Source organism: Ooceraea biroi, chromosome 4 (assembly GCF_003672135.1).
Source record: "Ooceraea biroi isolate clonal line C1 chromosome 4, Obir_v5.4, whole genome shotgun sequence".
Taxonomy (NCBI): Eukaryota; Metazoa; Arthropoda; class Insecta; order Hymenoptera; family Formicidae; genus Ooceraea; species Ooceraea biroi.
The window spans coordinates 326,166-346,387 of NC_039509.1; the positions used below are offsets into that span (position 1 = coordinate 326,166).

The following is a 20,222-nucleotide window of genomic DNA, read 5'->3' on the forward strand; positions in this document are numbered from 1 at the left end:
ACGCGGTCGATTCCCTCCTGACATATATCTGCAAAATAAACTTAAACAAATTTTCGAAACGTGCGTCGTTTCTCTTTCCTTTCTTTCTACTTTCATTAAAACGAAAAAAAACATCTTATGAGAAACGGAATATCTGCAATTATGCTGTAACACAAAAAGGTGTAACAAATTGTCAAATCAAGAGCTGATTTACGTGAGTGCATCTGTCGATCGCCGTCATCGAAATGTCCGCTTTTCAGTGGTTAAACCAAAATTTATCGACGTGGTCGATCCCTTCTTCAGGATCTCCCGTCGTGACAGAAGGAGAGGACGTGTGGCAGCGGACATAAATGTAGCGTGGAGGTGGTGCCAGGCCCCTCCTTCTAATAAAAGCCGCTCACTAAGCGCCGCTACACAGACAGTAACAGAAAACCCCGAAGAGAGCAGGAGCCGTCGAGAGCTCCTTCAGGGACCCACGAGCTCGACCTTTTTTTCCAAAAATTCCCTCGGTTCAATCTCACGACACGGAAACGTGTGTGACGGATAATATCTGTGCGTGGTGAGTTCCTACAGTATCACGCGCTCCTAATTTGAACCAGCGTTTTCGTCGGATTGGTCTTCAGTGTATCTCGCGGAAAGTTGTCGAATGTGACGACCACGTGACGAAGTAGTGACAAGTGGAATTATTTTCGCGAGTTTTTCGAGTGTTCCTGGAGATGAGTGTAGGCAGGGAAGTTTCGGTCGTTTAGCGACGTTAAATATGTTCGAATGAGAAAAAAGTCAGTCAGTATTAAACAAGAATCATAAATTTAATAAAATCATAAAATAAAATCACAAAAAATCATAAATTTTCTTTTTATTGTTACTTAGGAGAAATATACGGAATAATTGGATGCAATTGTTCGGTGTATTTTCTTAAAAGTGCTGCTGAATCGCGGTTTTTCGGACAAATCTGTTTACGACTGGACGCACAATTTTCTTAATCAGTCATCCGATGGAAGTCTGAGATTTCTCTCAAGATATTCTCGAGAACGTCTGTATAATGACAAATTCGGTTTAAAACTTTTATTTAGATACGCGAGATTGCTCAAATAAGTTTTAAAAGGAAGAAAACGAGAGAGTGAAAATCTTCTTGAAGTGGTTCTTACTAGAATGGCAAGTTTCAGGTGAAAATTCCAACCTGTCGTAACAGAAAATTAAAACAAGTGTCACGTAAATTCTACTTCAGTCACTTCACTTCAGTCAGTTCACTTCAGTCTGAAGAAAATAAATTTTCTTGATCTCTTATCTTTGTAGAAAAATCCTTTTAGAAAGTTTCTTGTTTTGTTTTTTCCAACAATCTATTTTTTATCATCTTGATTTAGAAATTTAAATATTGTTTATTCAAAAACGTAATTTTACGAATAAGAAAATTTATCAATAATTTCTACATCTTTTTGTACAATAAGCATACCATAAGAGTATATAGTATGTAATTGAAATAATTGGTATGTGACCTCGAAAATGCAATATCGCAACATCGTTCCCGAACGAAAGTGATGCGTGCTGAATCCATATGATCAAGCTATAGTGTGCCAAATGCAAGCAATAGTTACTCGCACGTGGCATGCATTGACGAACTTCTAAATTACGCATACGTCATTCTACATTCATGCTGAATTCCTCGACATAAATATATATATATATATATATATATATATATATATATATATCATAACTCAATACTTCATAAAACGATTTTTGTAGAAACAATTTTGGACAAAATTCAAAAACGATTGAATACGTTTACATTTTATCAGGTGTTCGCGAAACTTATAATCGGTTTTTATCTATCTCGGCTTTCATGTTTCCTCATTTCCGCTATAAAACGGATAACGACTCTAATGATGAACATCACACTAACTTTCGTTCGGAGAAAAATCGCAGATCGATAAATATAATTCACGGTCGTGACGCGGATGTGATGCGAGGAGGTAAACGTGTTTCATTAAAATCACGATTAATTACGACGCGCGCGTTATCGCGTCTTTCCTCCTGCGTCTGGAAGACGCCAACAGCGTTCTCCACTTTCATTCCGTCGAAAGTGATAGTCGCGAACGAATCCACGCTCGAGAAAGGAGAGTCATTGCGCCTCTCTTTCTCTCTATCTCGCGCACCTCCTCTCTCTTCTCGTGATCGTCATGATCGTCGTGAGCAATTTCCGCCTTGCATCGCCGACCCGTGGGCTACATCTTTGCGTGTCAGGGTCCACGTGAGAGGCGCGCTGAACAATACGTGAGAGGTATCGAGATTAGCGGCATTATGGCCGTGAAAAACATCTTGCTCGTTAGATGCGCGCATCATCCCGAACAGGTTTTCTTTACATTTGCGTTCTTTGAACAAACAATTTTTTTACAAATACTCTCAACTAGGCAGTCTGCGAGATAAAAATCTATGCGATATAAAAAGTTACATCTAATGATATTACAACATTGATATGCACGCATGTGATTCATGTGATGACTTCCACATCAAAGATTTTTACGCGTTTACTTTTAAGATATAAATACCATGAATATTATTAAATACTGAATGTTAATTGTTTTTGCAGAAATCCATCCACTCGACCAAGATGAGGTGTACCATCCTGGCGCTAACGGCCGTGCTCTGCCTCGCATTGGTGAACTCACACCCGCTTCCGGAAGACGGACTCCGCTCGGAGGTAAGCACGTGAGAGACGCATCTCCGTGCCTTTCTCTTTCAACGTCGGCGCCTAGCCGGCGAGATTAATTCGCGGGATTAACCCCGGCCGCTATTGTCCCCCGTTATCGCTTAATTATCTAACATAGCTTGCACGTGGTGCGCAACTAACAGAACATCAGCCGAATTTTACGCGAAAAACTGTCGAGACACCTGTTTATTTGCCGGTTACTCGGCCGGTTTTGCCGGGCACCGCAAACGTCTTCCCTATCGAGCGTTTCTGCGTGAAATTATGCAACGGTAATTACAAATGACTTTCACCGTGTCACTGGGTCGCGATATCAGCGATTTTCCCCATTGATCGACTGGTTCTATCTTCGCTCCTTTTCCATATCATTCCGAGAGAAAGTCCGATACGCATCGTGCTGCCGTGCTATTAGGGTTGGAGGGTAGAAGGGGAACTCATCGGCGAGTTGATATGGAAATTACGAGTGATTATCGATCGTTCGTCAATTAAGTGTACAAACGATTGAGCGTGAACGATCGTGTTCCATGATCGCGAAAGTGAAGCTGCGTGCCGGGTCGCCGACGCGTTTAGAATCCCCTGATTGCTCCACCGAATTGACAGATTCGATCGGCCGCGGATGATGTTCCGCTTTCGACGAGTCTTTCACTCGAACAATACCAGCTGCGACGAAACCGCGATGCGAGCAAAACATCGGCGAACGGTCGCAATCGGAATTTCACGCCGATGCCTGCGGCCTGCGGAACCGCAAACGAGCACCTGTTTACTTTACAATATGACAATCGGAAATGCGGATAGGAATCGCGGATACGCTTTTATTGATCGTACCCGTAAATGCGTTTCGCCGCAAAAGTGCTACGGTCGCACGCAGAGCCGGTGAAATTCGCGCGAAATAGCGTTTCCACGTCGTGACACCGCAAGAGTAAGTACGTGGCGAAAGTATTTTGCAGATTCTAAATATTACTGGTAACGTATTCTGCACTCGTTGAATATGTGTAATGCTCTTAATTGCAACGAGAGAAACGTGCGCTCTTAAGATCGCTACTTTGGCGTCTTTCCAGGCGCTACTTTTCCAGAGAACGCGGTGATTTTAGCCTGGCACGCGTGTTTACTGTAATTTATTTATAATTACCGAGGCGTTTTACGTAACTATAATTTGAGGCCACGTAGCATAACGCACGTGTGCGTAAGTATGGCGGAAGAGTAGCCGCGGACGTGCACTTACATGACAATGAAGGGGATTATTCGTACGGAAAGACATTCGCGCGTAATACCGGGGTTGCGAGCGTCGTCAAGGAATTGATGCTTCGGTCACGCGGTCATAAAATAGACGATATAACCCTCAAAGTATACGGTCCGACGAAAAAGCCGGGTCGTCCGACCGGCTTTCGTCTTCGTTCCGACACTTTCACTGGCCGCAAACACCGGCGCGGAGTTACCGGACACTTTCTTCGGAGTCGATAGGTGCTCAATGGAAAGCTGGTGCGTACGCACGTACGTGCATGTAACACCACGGTGTGATATTCAAAACACCGTGTACAAACACATTATGAAGCTAATGCGTCCGATCCGCGTCCATCGATTCGTAGCTGAAAAATTTCTAGTTGTTAGTAGATACAGTTATGAGTAGTCAGACTTCAAGATCGATACGACGCACCTATGAGATGATTGCCCTTCTCTCTCTCTCTATTAAAAATTTGGGGAGATTTATTTCAGATAAAGATATCGAACGTTAATAGTACTGCGAATAAAATGCAAATGAGATATTCGATTGTGAGTTATATAAAAAAATTATGTAAATGTTACAAAAGATTGATAAATCTTACGTAAAGAGAGGTACACAAAAACGTTATATGAGCAAACGTAATACAGGAAATTATATATTCGCTTTCGCTTTTTTGTTCTTGAATTAGATCTCTCCGATACACAATAAAATTAGTGTCCAAATGATATATTTTAAATGACCAAAAATTGAAAGACATCGCGCGATGGTCACAAGAATGCGAGCCAAGTTTTGAGGGAAAGTGAAGCACACCGCTCGGATTTAGCAACGTTTGAGTTCGGTGACTGCTCATTGACCAACCTATCAATTTTATTGCGATTTTATAAGACACTAAAAGACATTAACGATACCGACTTGCCTTGACATCACGATTGATCCTTCAACGAAGTAGATATAACCAAAATGTTGACCTTTTACATTATATACTTTTTAATAATCACCATTATTCACATATTCGATTTCGAAAGTTAGTGAATATATTATTTTCACGAGAATCTTACCTTGAGGATCTAAATATGCTGGCAAAAACTGTTGCTTGAGGTAATCTGTTTCGAAACTTCTTCGAGGTCGGTGAGAAAAAAGAGGAGAAGGAGAGATGCTGCCGATTAATAGCATGAGGAATGTATCTTACGGTATATATAACTTGGAATTTTAATTACGAGAGTAACGAGAGAAATTAATCGGTACGTTCTCAGGGGATAAATCGTGAAGTAACCGACAAACTCGTTTCAATGGCCGAGTTAATGATCCTTGCTTGACCAGCACATCTAACACAAGAATTCTTACACGACACTATCAACACTATATTAACACGTAAACGTTACCAAATTCCACAGTCATTTTATCGTTTCCATCTCCAGCGCCAACTCAGGGGAAAATTGCGCATTTCCTTATTTGCCGCCACTTTGCGTAGAATGAGCTTCGCGATACTTTAACGCCTCTCTGACAATAACGTTTATGACGTACAGTTAACTTTAACAAAAGCGGCTGATGGGGAGTCTTTCGCTTATTTTATTGCGATCATAAATCGAATATGCTTTAATGATGTTCGCGAAATATACTACAGGGACGCGACTCAAAAGATCTCAGCTTCTACGTACCTGCGCAACAAAAGTAGGTGATTGCTTACAAGCAGTTAGGTGTTTTCTATGACGAACCATTGATCTCTTTAAATTACCAATCTAAATAAGTTAAATTTTATTGCTCCGGCAATTTTCAATCTGCGCGAACGTGCCACCAGCTGAAAAGTAACGCTGCTGTCATAAAGGAACAGATTAGAAATTGCTGTCGGAGGCAGGGCCAATAGGAAACTTTCTTTCAGGCCCTTGATCGGCTGGTGATGGCCGAAGCCGACAGCGAGGCAGCCCTGAGAAGCAAACGGACAATCGGCATTCTGCGACAGCTCTTCCCCGAGATCTCGCAGGTGAGCAGTCGTGATGTACAAAAGATCAGAGAAATCCTGCAGAAGGCCAGGACTAGATTGACGCGCTGTGCAGCGTTTCGAGGCTGTGCATAAATTATCATCTAGCAGATTACCTCGCTTGGCAAAGACTATCAAGGAACAACACGACATCCTTGAGAGTTCGTACTGATCAGACTGATCCGCACCACTCTGAATCTCTGAAACTCAGAACTAGGATTGCGCTTTAATCATCTTTTTTTCTTCTTTTTTTTACGGCGAAGAACGTGCCGTAAAACTTATAGCGGCACTAGGCTGAATACCTAAACCACAGCTCTTTCTTACGCACGGCATTCTTATCGAGAAAGTAACGCACTCGATTTGTAAGTCAGCCGGTCGACTACCCTTCGTTCGTACGTCGCGCATGTGTGTGGCTCCGATCAATTTCCCGTTCATCGGATTTACTCTACGCCATTATGAAAGCGGAAGCGATTAGATTATGCACGTACACGCAAGAAACAATTATCGCGCGACTTTGATTTCCGCCGCCGAGCATCTGATGCCTCGCCTACTACATCGAGTTACATTTTCCTTCCTCGTTTTTTTCTCTATCCTTTTTTATGCCCAATTTCTTATATTTGATTTCATTTATGCATCGAGTTGCCCACCGAGAATTCCCGCGGAGTCTGCGGTCTCGTTAGGGGAAGTTTTATTGCGGTCTAAAGAAAAAATTGTACAGTTCGAGGCAATCGTTCGACAATGCAAGAAACCCACACTCGTAAAAGTTAAACGTTCTTGGGAAAGTTTCTTTCTTGCGCATGAATTTCTATCTGGCCGCGGTGTCCATAGAATTTCCCAAGTACGACTTCCTAATTTGACTAATAATACGCTGTGTGATTTTTTCATGTCGTTAGCAGACAATTCTCTTTGGCTGCATTTGATCAGCAACACCGGCTTCGTTTGCATGCGATCGCATGTCACGACAATGGCGATTGATTCAATAACGAACCTTGCAAACTAGGGCGAGTTAGCTATGCCACAAGTGCTTGCGCGAACCGGAAGATCGTTCATTAACGAACGAGTGTCGAAATTTTTGGATTCGATTTCGATACGTAACATTCTCGAGTGATTGAACGACGTAACAGGAAACGGCGAATTTTGTCAGTCATGGAGTAACCCGCGCTCTAACGATAGTCTTGTTTAATTCTGATTTTAGATGTCTTTATGAATCTCTGAAATATGCTTGATTGAACGTCGGAAATGTGACGTAAGAGCGGTGAAACTAATTTCCCTGATGACTTGCAGCGTCTCTAAAAGAAAGTCCGATAGTAAGATAATTTAGCTAGTTTGATGAGGAACGTTAATAAATCATTGATCGACACTTACCGATACTGATCACTCATACGAACATTATTAGACGGACGATCGCTCAGATACTTGAAAAGTTCCTCGCAGGCTGGACTCAGTCCACATCATCCATAGACGAAAAGATCATACCATCCACTGATCACGACCACAAAGCGAAAAGCTTTGAAATATTAGCGAAAGGAAGATCGAGTTGTCGCCACCGAGTGCTAAGAGCGCTCCCAGCTAAGGCCTGTTATTTTCTAGAGAATCGAACAGAAGGTCAACATGATTATAGCGGAAATCATTCGCGCCGTTGGTCCGACCCTCCTCCGCAGTTTTCTCGGTGGCAGAAATAACGGCGGCGGCAGCGGCAGCGGCGGTGGTACTAGCGTAATGGGTGAATCACCTTTCGGAGATGACTTTGGATCGACAACCGGCTCGAACGGTGCCAGGGTGTCGATCTCCCTGCCCGACGACGAAGACGAAGAGGAAGAAACCGAGACGCCCAATACCTCCTCGTCTACTTCATCGACGTCGACGACAACTACAAAGCGCAGCGAAAACGTTGACGTTACCACGTTGACCACGTTGGACCGCATCCGAGCAACAACACTACCATCACAGAAAGAGAACGAAGTCACCACTACGCTGTGACCGTTCGGTCAGCAGCTCGGTAAAACTTTGGAGGTCATGATCTTGAGGAATACTCGCGGGATGCCGGAAATCACCGCGCATCCAAGACTGCTGCGGCGTGTTCTCCACTTTGTGTGCTAACTATTTACTGGGTGCACTCGAGAAAGGTCACGATGGAATCGTCCAGATCTCGAGGGGGATCCTGAGGGGGACCACTAAATTACCGCGCCACCAGGACTGCCGCGGCCGCGCACGTTTTCGTTACATTGCTAACTTTTTTCTTCTGTGCTCTCGTTCTCGTCTGCTGTGTATCTCAAGCAATTAACGCGATTAATGACGCGCCGTCATTATCGGTGATCTGCGTTGGCGTGATCTCGCATCGCCAGAATCACCGCCGGGAAATTTTCCGTTGCTTCTCTATGATCACCATTTCGCTCGTCATTGTCCGAGTATCATGCTACTTGCGGAATAACCCGCAAGATAACTGTGTTTCGTCTGTCTCTTCGCTATCCAACTCTGATACAAGTTCAGAGCAAACTTACTTTTCATAATCTCACGTATTTTCTCTTTTGCAATGTTGAGACTGCGAGCAGGTTGCCTTGAAGCTCATCTTTCGATGTGACCCATTAAACCATCTCGATTTTTTGTGATTTTTTTAGTCTATCATCTCAGTTTTACATGAAGCATTTCTTAATAAATCTTTCTAATAAATATTTCTGTAGCGAATTTCACGCGACGTAAAATAAATCTACGTGTCTACGCACACAATATTTACAGAGCATAATTGCGAATAAAGTATTTGAACAATGCTTGAGATTAATCAGTAATCACAATAATGAATAATGCTCAGCTCTAGGTTTTGATCATTAAATCATTGGCGATAAATGTGACATCGTCCAAGATTCTTGCGTGATTTAACATGAATAACTTGTTTGAAATGATTCTGCACATGTGTTATTAACGCCACTTTTGTCGCTTACAATTGCACACGTTACAATATTTGTGTTATTTATAATCTGCATGTTATATATATTTTATTCTCATCAAATCGTAATCTTTATTGCAATTGTAATCTATATGTGCGACTAATCTGAAAAATTATGCCATACATGAATTCTACTTGCTTATTCTGGTGTATAAAAAATCGCGATCAAAATAAAGTGAAATTCATATAATGAGAGTCATAGACGTAATACTATGAATAATTCATAACGTTCCTGAAATAACGCAACATACTTTACAGACCCTGAGTAATATGTGATTTGAAGTGAACATGTGATTCAATTACCACTTTTTGTAACGATTTTTTATGCACTTTTTAGCATACATTCAAGGGAACTAGTGTATCTATTAATCAATCTCTCCTTGATGATTAACAGTTAATGTCTATATTTGTTCTTTTCGTGATTATTATTTATATAATACATCATTATTGTCGTCATTATTATTTACGCTAAATACATCAACCAAAGAAATACGGACAATTTGCGAGATTTTGAAGAGCTTTCGAGTTTTGCCTTCTTTCTCACTTGATTCTGCCACCCAAAGAGAGTCCCTGTTTACAGGACGTGAACCCGGAGTCGGAGAATCGAGTGAACGAGATCGGAACGGCGGAGTCGCAGAACAGCGAGGTGCGAGTGCAATTCGCGGATGAAGTGTCGAGCGACAACTCGCCCCAGGAGTTGACGCCATTGGACGAGATCGAGACGGATGAGGACGAGAACAGAAACAAGAGATTCCTCTTTGGTTTTGGCGGTTCCGGAAGCGGCGCCGGTTCAGGCAACTTCCTCTTCGACATTATCAGGGTGAGTCGCGTGTTAATTCTGCATCCAGAACTTTTTCTATTAATGGCAACGCGTGAAAAATGGAGAACGCGAATCGACGTCTCTTTACCTTACGATCGAGTCGTGGTAGTTAGAAAAATAAGAGCTAATGAAAAAAAAGAAAACCAATAAAGATTCATGGCTGTGTTGTTAATGGCACAGCACGATAGATCTCGAACGCTTGATATTCCAGTAACAGGCGGTCGCAAGGGCGCCTAGCTGCAGACGGTAGTGAAAGTAAGTAACCGAATTGCCTTTAACCGCGCTATACCACCTACCACCTGCTATTCCAAGGTTCCTGACCTAGGCACGACCTGGCCTCGCGGTAGAATTACATTAATCGACTGATCCATCGTCCTTGATTGAAGTCCAACGACGATACCTAGCAGAATACCGCAGAATACCGCAGATAAAAATAAAAAAATATAATAACAGCACAGAACATCAGACAACGAATACTTTATCATGATTGCAAGCTGTTTGAAATTTCATCAACTTAATCTCTCTCTTGCTGCGCTTATTGAGAGGAACGCTTGTACGTATAATATTTTCAAGTTGTGTGGTGTGGCTTTATTATTTTTTTAATATAATTACATAGATATTATTTAATTTAATAAAAGAGAACATAATTGTTGTATTTCTGCGCGCTCGAGGAATATTATTTCATACTATTTTCTGCAATGAATCAATCTCGCAAGTAGCCGTACATTAACAATAAGCGCAACATACTAACGACATTCAACGACTTGTTCGATACGTTTTTTGTTCGATACGTCTATCTCGGCAAAACGGGTTTTTCGACGACGCGACAGATGCAATCGTTCGAACTGGTCGCGCGAAAACCGAGTTACCGTTTCCAATGGCTGCTGTCCACCGTTATCCACTTTCTTGATAAAAACAGTTCGATTACGAACGGCTCGAAGCGATTCCAGACCAGTCGGTCGCGACGCGACCTTTCACCGTCTGCGGATCAAGAAAATGAAAATTTGCCTACGTGACTGATACTCTGTATTTATTATATTTTTTTTCTTTATAGCTATTCATTTACCTAACTCTCAAAATTATACGGGCAAACATGTCGCTCGTATTGCATCACAGAAATATAAATAATGTTCCTTGGGATTTTATAAGACCTATATCGCAGCAAGAGATTTTCATGATTGTGAAATAAAATTAATATTCATCGCGTATAACAAGCCACTTGACTGTGATAATAATAAATAATAACCAGAGATTGTTTATATCACTAACATAATGAAGGATTCCTTTGAAGATACTTCTTACAGCAATATAAATTTGTATAAAATGTTCAAAATCGTTAGTACAGAATATGCAACGTGTCGCAATCTATCAATAGCAATCATCAATTATTTTTAACAATGTACATGTTTATTCGAGCAAAGTTCACATGAAAAAAATAGCTTATTCAATAGCCAGCAGGACTAACTCGCTCATTAATATCGAACCGAGTTCTTTCCTCTGTTGAATTTTGTTCCCATAAGACGTGATAAAATACGTGAACATTACTTAACCATTTCTCCATTTTTCACGACTACGGAACGTAATTGATTGACATAAAAATATTCGAACGATCGAGCGGTCACAGACTCCTGCCGAGGAGGCCCCCACTTCGTCGCGGTCTCCCCGGTGCTCCTTAACGAACCACTTTCCAGCCATATTGCAGGAGTTCCAGGATGCGTGCTGATCGGCGAAGAGCGCCGGAAGAGATAGTGATTTCGCGCGAGAACTCGCGCGGAGGGGTGGGCGAGCGGCAAACGAAAAAAAAAGAAAAACAAGCAAAAGAAACGAGCGCGATCCCTCTCAACGGGCAAGGGCAGCGAGCCAAGTAAACGAAAGTTCTCGTCTCTGTTCTCGTTTAGCAAGCAGCCGACGGGGCGGCAAGAGCGGCGGGCACCGTGTACCGCGTGGTGGCTGGTACACAGAGCCTCGGGCTCGGGCTAAGCGCCTCGCGTGACCTGGGCCCGGCGCCCCAGCAGGGCCCCGCTCCTGCTACTGCCAACCCCGCCGGCGGTACTGGCACCCCGACGTCCGGCGCACCCTCGACCGCCGCCGCAGGAGCCGGCATTCTACCACCGGTACGCCAAATCCTTCCGACACCTATGTGTCCGCCGACAGAGATACGGCGACTGTGCTTCTTCGATCGAGCCCGACAAACGAGGGACGCGTTCGCACGAGAGTGGAGATCTTTCGGACGTGATGCTGGGATCGCGTTTGCCGCCGATGCGCGCCAAATTGGCGAACGCGATCGGCATTCGGTCTGAAAGCCGAAGGAAATGATTGTCTGCGTGAATGATGGGCATATTATGATATCGTTTTTCACGATTTGTAATATGCTAAAGTACGCGGGGTGAGCATTTTCCTGAAGCTCGATGCGAACCGTCGACGGTTGGTGTTGTGCACATGTGCAGTACCAATCGAGTTTATCAGGTTCGCTCAATTAACTCTTTCTCTTTCTCTCTTTTTCTCTCTTTTTCTGTCTCTGTAGTTTAATCTCGTTTTGCCGATGTAAATTCTGTGCCTGCTCATTAATCTTTCATACTTTCATACTCTCTTCTCTCATCTTGTTATTGTCTTCAGCATGTCGTTTGTCTCTCGACCGCATGAGAAATTAAGTTCTATTCTGATTATTATCGTAAAGTTTCTTAGAATCGGTCAGAATTCTCTCTAAGAATAACAATTTATTATTATTGACTCGCTCGTTCTTGCGACGTCTCGTGCAGTCGCATACTAATATGCAAGTAGTAAAGTCGCACCTTTCATGCCTGCAAGTGCGTTTTAATTCACCTATTATTCTCAGCAAACTATTCTCTCACGTAATCCTCTACAATCACAGAATCTTATTTATCCACGTGTAGAATCACACTTTATCTGCATGCGGCACTTTTCCACCTGCACGCACACCACATATCACTCTTTTGATTCAGTCGAGACGTTCTTCAATTTTCCACTTACTTTCTACCGGTGACTTTAATCCCTTTCGACGACTTACTTTGAACGTGTCTACTGACTGTCTTCCTGTCTTTTCTTTTCTTCGTTTTTCTTCCTTCTCACCACTTCTCCTTCCTTTGTATGAAGCCTCTGTCAATCTTATCTGTCTCGCTGCGCATGTATTACATATCAAGATCTCTAACGTATGTAACTGAAAATAATACGGAAATAATAAAGTTCTAATCTCGTTTCCTCTGTAAGAAAAATACTATTCTCTTTATCTGCTGCGACTTTCTTTGCATTGTGCACTGTTTACACGTGTCTCATGTCGCAGTGAGGTCTTGGCATGTAATTTGTATAGATTGCGCATTCTTAATCCCTAATTAGTTGTTATTTAATAAAATCCTACGCAAGCATGGAGTTGAAGTATAATTAATTGATCAAAATGTACAAGTCATAGTAACAAAAATCAATTATTATTAATTATTATTAACTTTATAAGAACATTAATATTTTTTAGAATGCATAAATACCTGCAGTACTTGTAACATATTTCAGACATCTGTGTTTTATTTTTTGATAGCTTATTCTTGTCAAGAGATGATTTACGCTCGAGGCCAAACTTTAAGACTTCGCAAGTTTATCTCCTAAATTCTTCATTACTCAATGGTTTCCTTCAACTCTAGGATAGTTACCAAATAGTTTTGCCCACTCATCTCGTTCTCCAAAAATCCCATCTTGTTCCACCCAGCCAACGGTCCCGACGCAACGCTGACAACCACCGACTAAAAGACTTTTTTTAATGGCGTACTGACCGGCTGATGGACAGGCCGATCCAATCGACGGTCGCCATTGATCAGCGCCGATTCTGTCGTTGTCGATCTTCGTACTCGTCCACTGCACCGTATATCTAGCGGCCGTAGCTGTATCTTGTTTCATCGTATTTTGGACGCACCGGAGTAAACGCACGCAGATTAATCGGCAGACGAATCGGTTATCGGAGATAACAATATTCACAGTTTAAGCGCGAAGATAGTATTAAAATCGAACGAGTTTTATCATGGAACACAGGCTTGTTCCCGTTGAGTTAAACCGGTTTGTCTGCCAGGCAGAGACTTGTGTATCTCGTAGTATTGTAAATTTGGTAATCAGTCCACGACGCGTAAATTCGATGCGCTCGAAAATTGGAGAGTTCGCGCGAACGCCGAAAAGGGAGTAACATTGTAATATTGTTGTTGCACTGTCGCACAAACTCCCAGATGTGAGACGCATCATCAGTCCCGTCGTGGCGTATGGCTATTCTGTTGTCACCATTGGGTATTCACCTTTCTATAGTGCATGCACAGGGTGTCCATACGAAAGCCCTTGACCGATCGTCTCCGCCCTCGTTCGCGCGGGGGTGATCCCGAACGATTCTCAAGCCGGACGAGGATGCGCGTATGAACACTCTGTAAGACGAGCCTCGAGTATCACGAGCCGAAGGAGCTCACGTAAGGATCGTAGCAGCAAGATCGATGGATCGTGTAATCGTAGCCGCAAGTAGGAATATAGGACGTGAGAGCACCGTAGTGTCGGGAGCGCTGGAGTTGGACGTGGAGCTGCAACACACATCGCAATTTTACATCCCATACAGACAAACATAAGATTGCAATTAGATCCCCGTATGATTTGTACCCGCCTCCGCCGCGCGTCCCCGGTGTAATCCGGGGTCTCCGAGAACGGCGAAACTCCTTGCTTAGCTTAATCTGACTAATGACGGGTGTGATCTTTCAGCTGGTGGCCGGAAGCGGAAGTAACCAGCAGGCCAGTGCCGCTGGTGGCCTTACGCCCGGAAGGACGGACGGCACAGCGGAAGCTGTACCTGGACCCGTTACCAGGTTCTTCGTTCTCGCCAACCGAGGAATCGCCAATCTCCTTCAGGATCTCATACTCGTAAGTAGATGCAATATCTCTAGACTTTTATCGATCTCTAATCGTGTCTTTTTGTCCCGGAACATGAATATGCAAATGAAATCCAGCTTTTGCAACTCGAACATTTCAAATTGTAACTGTACTGAGGATAATTTCATTCTCAGTAAAGGTTTAATTAAATATTTTGCTACGAAAGTAATATAACTTTGGTAAATTTAGGATATTTTGTAAAATAGGCAAATTGATTAAAAATTTGAACTAGCAGAGGAATTTTAAATCCAGCAGAAATTTCACAACGGTGCGTAATTTTTAGGGGAATGTACCGTTCAATCAATTACATACGTAATAGAGGAGGTTGATTGATTGCTCGGTTATTGCAGTCTACGCTGACAATGTGATTATACGAGTATCTCTAATAACTGGTTTTGAAAGGTATCAATTCGCTTGAGAGAAACGGACAATGTAGTAGTAACACTCATTCTTTACGTTAATTATATAGATTTTGAGATTTTATAATGACTTAAGTACACTCGAAAGTAAATCTATGATGAAATATGAAGCAAATACGTCAAAGGCGAAGCGCGATAGATTAACAGACGAACCGGAACGATTTTGTTGTTTGTATCACTAACAGTTGTAGTGAGAAATAATGTCTATTAGAGATTCAAGGAAGATGCAATTGATTTACTTGGAATCTACAATCATGCAATTCCGATGCATATAATCACACATTGTACATCAACGTGTGCCTGGTGCGGATTAATTATTCGTACCTGTTTTGTTCGTATGTAAATGGTGTTATTTCAACATTGCTAGAACAAAGAAAAATATTTTCTTAATTCAATAATATCTACGATTCAAAAAATTCGCACAATCTTGCGCTACAAATCCAACGAGCAGTTTAAATAAACTCAAGTATGAATAAGAAATTAATATCGCACGTGACGTAATTTTCATTCGATTCTATAGCGAGCAATTCAACCTGTCACGTCTCGGATGATTGCATTAGTTAAGACGTGGATAATTGTGGCGTTACTCACAGTCCGCTTCTTCGATGGATTTGTAAAGCGAAATTCGCGTCGTGGTTTCTTATGTAAAGCAAGAATATTAATTAAGACAGACACGGATGCAACGCAAGAAATCATCGGGCAGTTTGATACAATACAAATATCTCAGTGAAGAGAGATCAATATTCATGAAGCAAATCGGTTTCAAAACAGTCAAAGAAACATATAGATTATAGATGACAGCTGACGCCATAAATCTGGAGCATTCCGTATTGATGACAGATAATTGCGTGACAGAATTCCATGAGGCTTTCAGGTTGTCAGATAAAAAAAGGACGTTAGTTAATCCTCGCTCTATCCATAATAACGCATAGGACAGGCTCTGAGGTAACGCCACGTCATGAAGGTCGAGAGTTGCCGCGCAAGGCTGGGGCAGTTACATCGACGGCGATGGTCAATTAAAACCTCATAGAATGGTGATCGCGAGAAATTCGAGTTTCACGGTGGGCAAACCATGCCGGCGATGCCGAAAGTCGCGTAAGCGTGGCGCCGCATCGCGCCGCGTCATTTCAAATATAAACCGGACGATTACGCAAACGCGCGGTCGGGATCGATGGAAAGTAAAAATGTAAGCGACTTTCTCTATGAAATAGTGCGTCCGTTTACCAGCTGCAACTTATGCAAGAGACTGCTCCTGGCACGCGAGATTGCCAGGGGCGACAACTGGCCGCGGCGACTATCGTACCAAAATTGTGTTCGAGTTATTTTATGTTCGCGTTTTCTCAGGATTACTTTATCATGGCATATCAGACAAATGAATAGCGCAGATTAAGCTGTAGTAATGGACACTCGGATTTTCAGTTTCTGGTTATCGCTAAGAAACAGAACTTTCTGAAAAGTAAATGTGAAAATGGATGAATTCCGGAATTCATTTCGAGCAATTAAATTCGGAAAGTTTTTAATTGATTATTTAATTTACATTTCATTCGACAAATTTCAGAGTTGCTCAACAGTTACAGCTTACTTTGCAAAAAAACATTGCACCACAACAAAAACGCGAGATAAAAAAAGATTGACGTATATTATTCGTACTAACTTTCATACATTGCCAAACCGACTACTTTCACTTCGCGACTCGGTCAATTTTAGTTTCGTAGAGCAACCGAAGTCAGACTGGATCGTGATTCACTGACCATTGTGCAGGAGATCATCCATCTCGCATTCGTGTGAACAGGTTTTCGGACTTTCAGATTGCACGAAATGAATGATCATTGATCCATGATCAATGTGATCGTATCTCCGAACAAGATCCGTGTCTGTCTCGTGATCTACTTTGAACCACTCTGATTCAATCATGACGACATAAGAGTGGTCTCCGCGACCTATTAAAATATAGAAACACCGGAAAAAGTATTCGAGCTCGTGCGTGTGATCACGCACGAATTCTTTCTACATGCTGTCGCGTGCAATCAACTGCTATTTCTTAAAGCCGACGATTTTTTCTGCGTAACGCTCGGAATTGCCGCGCAGACCGTGGAAAATGATCCACCTTAGATCATCTGGTCGACGTAACCGCGACAGTTCATTCTTGCGCGGTTGCCACTTCCGCGTGATGACTCAAAGATTTTACAATTGTATAATGATGAATAACCGCAGCTTTTATTAGATATTCTAACAGTAGCGATACAGCTGAATGACTATAAAGCGCTGCGTAATCAGGTGCTGCGGTAGAAAACCCAAGCGTATAAGAGGTGTGAAGAAATGAGAATATTTTTAATTACGTTTTGAAATTGGTCAATGTTAACGCCAGACCGTCAATGTTAACGTATAACAGCGATGATGATATGAAAGTAATTACATTACTCAGTCAGCATTGCGTGTTTAAGGGTATGTAATCTTTCGAAACGAACGTCGGGATAGCGCAAACACCGGTTTTGCGTGTATTGCAATCGCGGATTGAAATCACCGGCTGTATAGGACTGTATAACCGTATTATGCTCGTAAGAAATCGTATAGCGTAATGCAAATTAAGATTTCGCGGCGATCAATCGATCGATCGATTGACTGCGCAACGGCAGGAAGTTTCGCTGTTCAAGCAAAGGCGCACGGAGAGAAAGGAAACAGTGTTGAGATCCTGGTACATTTTTGTGGACTTTGTTGCAGTTGTGTTGTCTTTTTTAATTTTCCGCGTCGCGTCACGCACTGACCGTAATCATTTTATTATGCGCAATTTGTGGCGCATTAATTCGCTCGCGCGCGAACGTACGAGCGGTTTTGCTCGACGGAAGAGCGTCCGACACGTTTGAAAGCGTTCACGCTTCGGACGCCTCGCGGAATTCCTTGATCCGGCCAGCTGAGCAGTTTCTTGTTCGCCGCGATTTTGCGCGATTAAACGGAGACGAGCAGGCAGCGGAAACGGCTTGCATTAATACCGCGCGCATAAGATATACTACACGTTACGCCTGCGATCTTTCTCCGTCTATCTCAAGAATGTTGAGGCCCTGTGTTTATATATATAAATAGCTCCCTCACACATTAAATAATAGAATTCAAGAAAGTCCGGAAGTGCGGAAAAGGCAGCAGGCGTGACCAAAATCTCAAGAAAGTATAACTCATTCCGGGAAGCTGCTCTATTGTGGACCATTCTGTTCTTTCGCTTCTTGATCATCATATTAACAGTAATGAAGATTCGCTCAGATCAAGCGACGACTCGCGCGAAAGAAACAGCGTGTGGACACCTCCGCTCTTTAATGTTACTAATGTCATGTAACGCTGACCTCCTTTTACTCTACTATTACTCTAGGTAGCCGAATAAAATGGCTCACCTTCACTTTTCGCACTCACGGCCTCCAAGAATTTTCACGTCAGCGGCTTACGAGCGAGCCAAACGGTCTGAGCTCGCGAATCGAGAACAAAAATAGCATTTGTTAATAACAACTACCTGCTAATACCAGTTGTTATTAACCCAGAATTTTTCTGGCCATCGATTCATCCTACTCGCCCACGGAGTTTCACTCGCGTAATGATCCGTAAATTAAGAAAGTTGGCACGTTCGAGAGACGCGAAACGGATTCGTATAGCCCGTTACTCTGCTGGAAAGCGAGAAACGTTCGTTTACCGTATTCGGAAGCAGCGCGGTTCAAATTCGCAATAAACCAGGAAAGAGAATCGTCAGATTAAATCGCGCATGCTGCGCAAGTACCCGAACGGTATCTTACAATTCCCAATTATAATCAGTCTACCTTGCTTTGCAGCGTCTGGCGGCCACGAGCGAGCGTATCGTTAACTTCAAGGCGCGACTGATCACCTCCATCATCTAGGATCTCACACGAGGACCGAGATGAGGAAGCACAAGAAGAGGCTCTGCCGGCCTTGGTACCGCCACGTGGGTACCATCGCCGAGCCGCCGCCTCTGCCCAGAAGGAGCACGGGTACGACGTTGGCAACATGATCATGGTGTTGCCCCCTTGTCCCCGAGATCCAGAAGTTAATTCCTTCGTCGATGGCCGTCGAGCTCTTCGCACAAGACACCCGAAGGCAGTTCGCCACGAATCGCATTCCTCTCCCTGCCCTCCCCCTCGCCCAAGACGATCGACGTTCACTCGATTCCACCCGACTCGGTTCACCCTTCGGTTCTCTCTTCTCTAGTTTCTTCCGTTCTCTTTTTCTGTTCTTCTTTTGCTACTTTTCCTTCCGTATTACTGTTATTTTGTTCCCCATTAGTCGATTAGGATAACGATAGATGACGATAGAGAAATTCCCGTAGACGCGATCGTCGTTTCTTGAGAGAATTGATCGTTACGGCGTGGCTCGCGCCGCCATGGTACGATGGAAACACACCGAGACAGACGGTAGAAACTGTAAAATCATTATCGAATTTGTGATACGACACGCTCTTCGTTGACACTTTGAACGGGATGATTCATGCATTTCGACGATTACAGATCGATCTTTTCCCCGCGCGCACGCTCTCTCTTCTTCTCGTCACGTCGCTGGAAGTCATTTTCTGACTTGAAAATGTTTTAATTCGCGCCCAAAGCATGATTAAAAAGTCTATTTCTTTATGTAGGAGCCACAAGAGCTCCACGATCTCTTTTAAACAGGGCTACGACGCGTGCTGCTGGTGAAATCGGAGCGTAAGACCGTGACCCACCCCTCTTCCCCTAATTATTTGCGCGAACGAACGAGATATCACAAATCTGTACATAGCCCATTTCGGAATGCAATAGTGCCAGGCATTCATTGTTATTAATTCGTACTATTTTCTTATATAATTATCTCTTGCTTCTATTATTTTCTCTTATTTCAAAAATTACAGTGATGTAAAATTTGTGAAATGTAAGCAATTAAATTTTCCATATAGCTTTAATTATTAATTAAATGAAGATTTGTTTTTACACATCACGATAAATAGCTAGAACGAAGTTAGCTCTTCTTGCTTTTCTGGATTCTCCATTTCCAAGAAGATAGTTATACTGATAATTTGAATAAATGTAAAGTCGTCGGCATGAAACGCAACGTTTCTCGTCCTTAGACGGAGCGTATTTCTCTATGTAAAACGTCCCTGTTGTTTTGTAGTGAAAATAAATTTTATTATAATAAAAATTGAGTATATGTTGTGTCCCTAACTTTATTCCGGCCCTGTACATCAGACAAAGTTTTAAATATATATAGCAAAAAATATACA

General features: G+C 42.7%; 1 protein-coding gene across 4 annotated transcripts; it reads left to right on the forward strand.

Annotated features, from left to right (window-relative positions):
• The first annotated feature begins 397 nt into the window (after positions 1-397).
• Positions 398-20,135, forward strand: LOC105283569 (uncharacterized membrane protein DDB_G0293934). 4 transcript variants are annotated; one of them, XM_011346420.3, is made up of 6 exons: positions 398-538; positions 2,570-2,680; positions 5,788-5,889; positions 9,411-9,650; positions 14,391-14,549; positions 18,790-20,135. In XM_011346420.3, exons 2-6 carry the CDS (start codon positions 2,591-2,593, stop codon positions 18,853-18,855), a joined length of 657 nt encoding a protein of 218 aa, XP_011344722.1. In that variant the 5' UTR covers positions 398-538; positions 2,570-2,590; the 3' UTR covers positions 18,856-20,135. The 4 variants fall into 4 exon arrangements, with proteins under 4 accessions (XP_011344722.1, XP_011344726.1, XP_011344724.1 ...); XM_011346424.3 differs by lacking the exon at positions 5,788-5,889; XM_011346422.2 differs by lacking the exons at positions 14,391-14,549; positions 18,790-20,135 and adding an exon at positions 7,477-7,885 and having other exon boundaries at positions 9,411-9,525.
• The last annotated feature ends 87 nt before the right edge of the window (positions 20,136-20,222 follow it).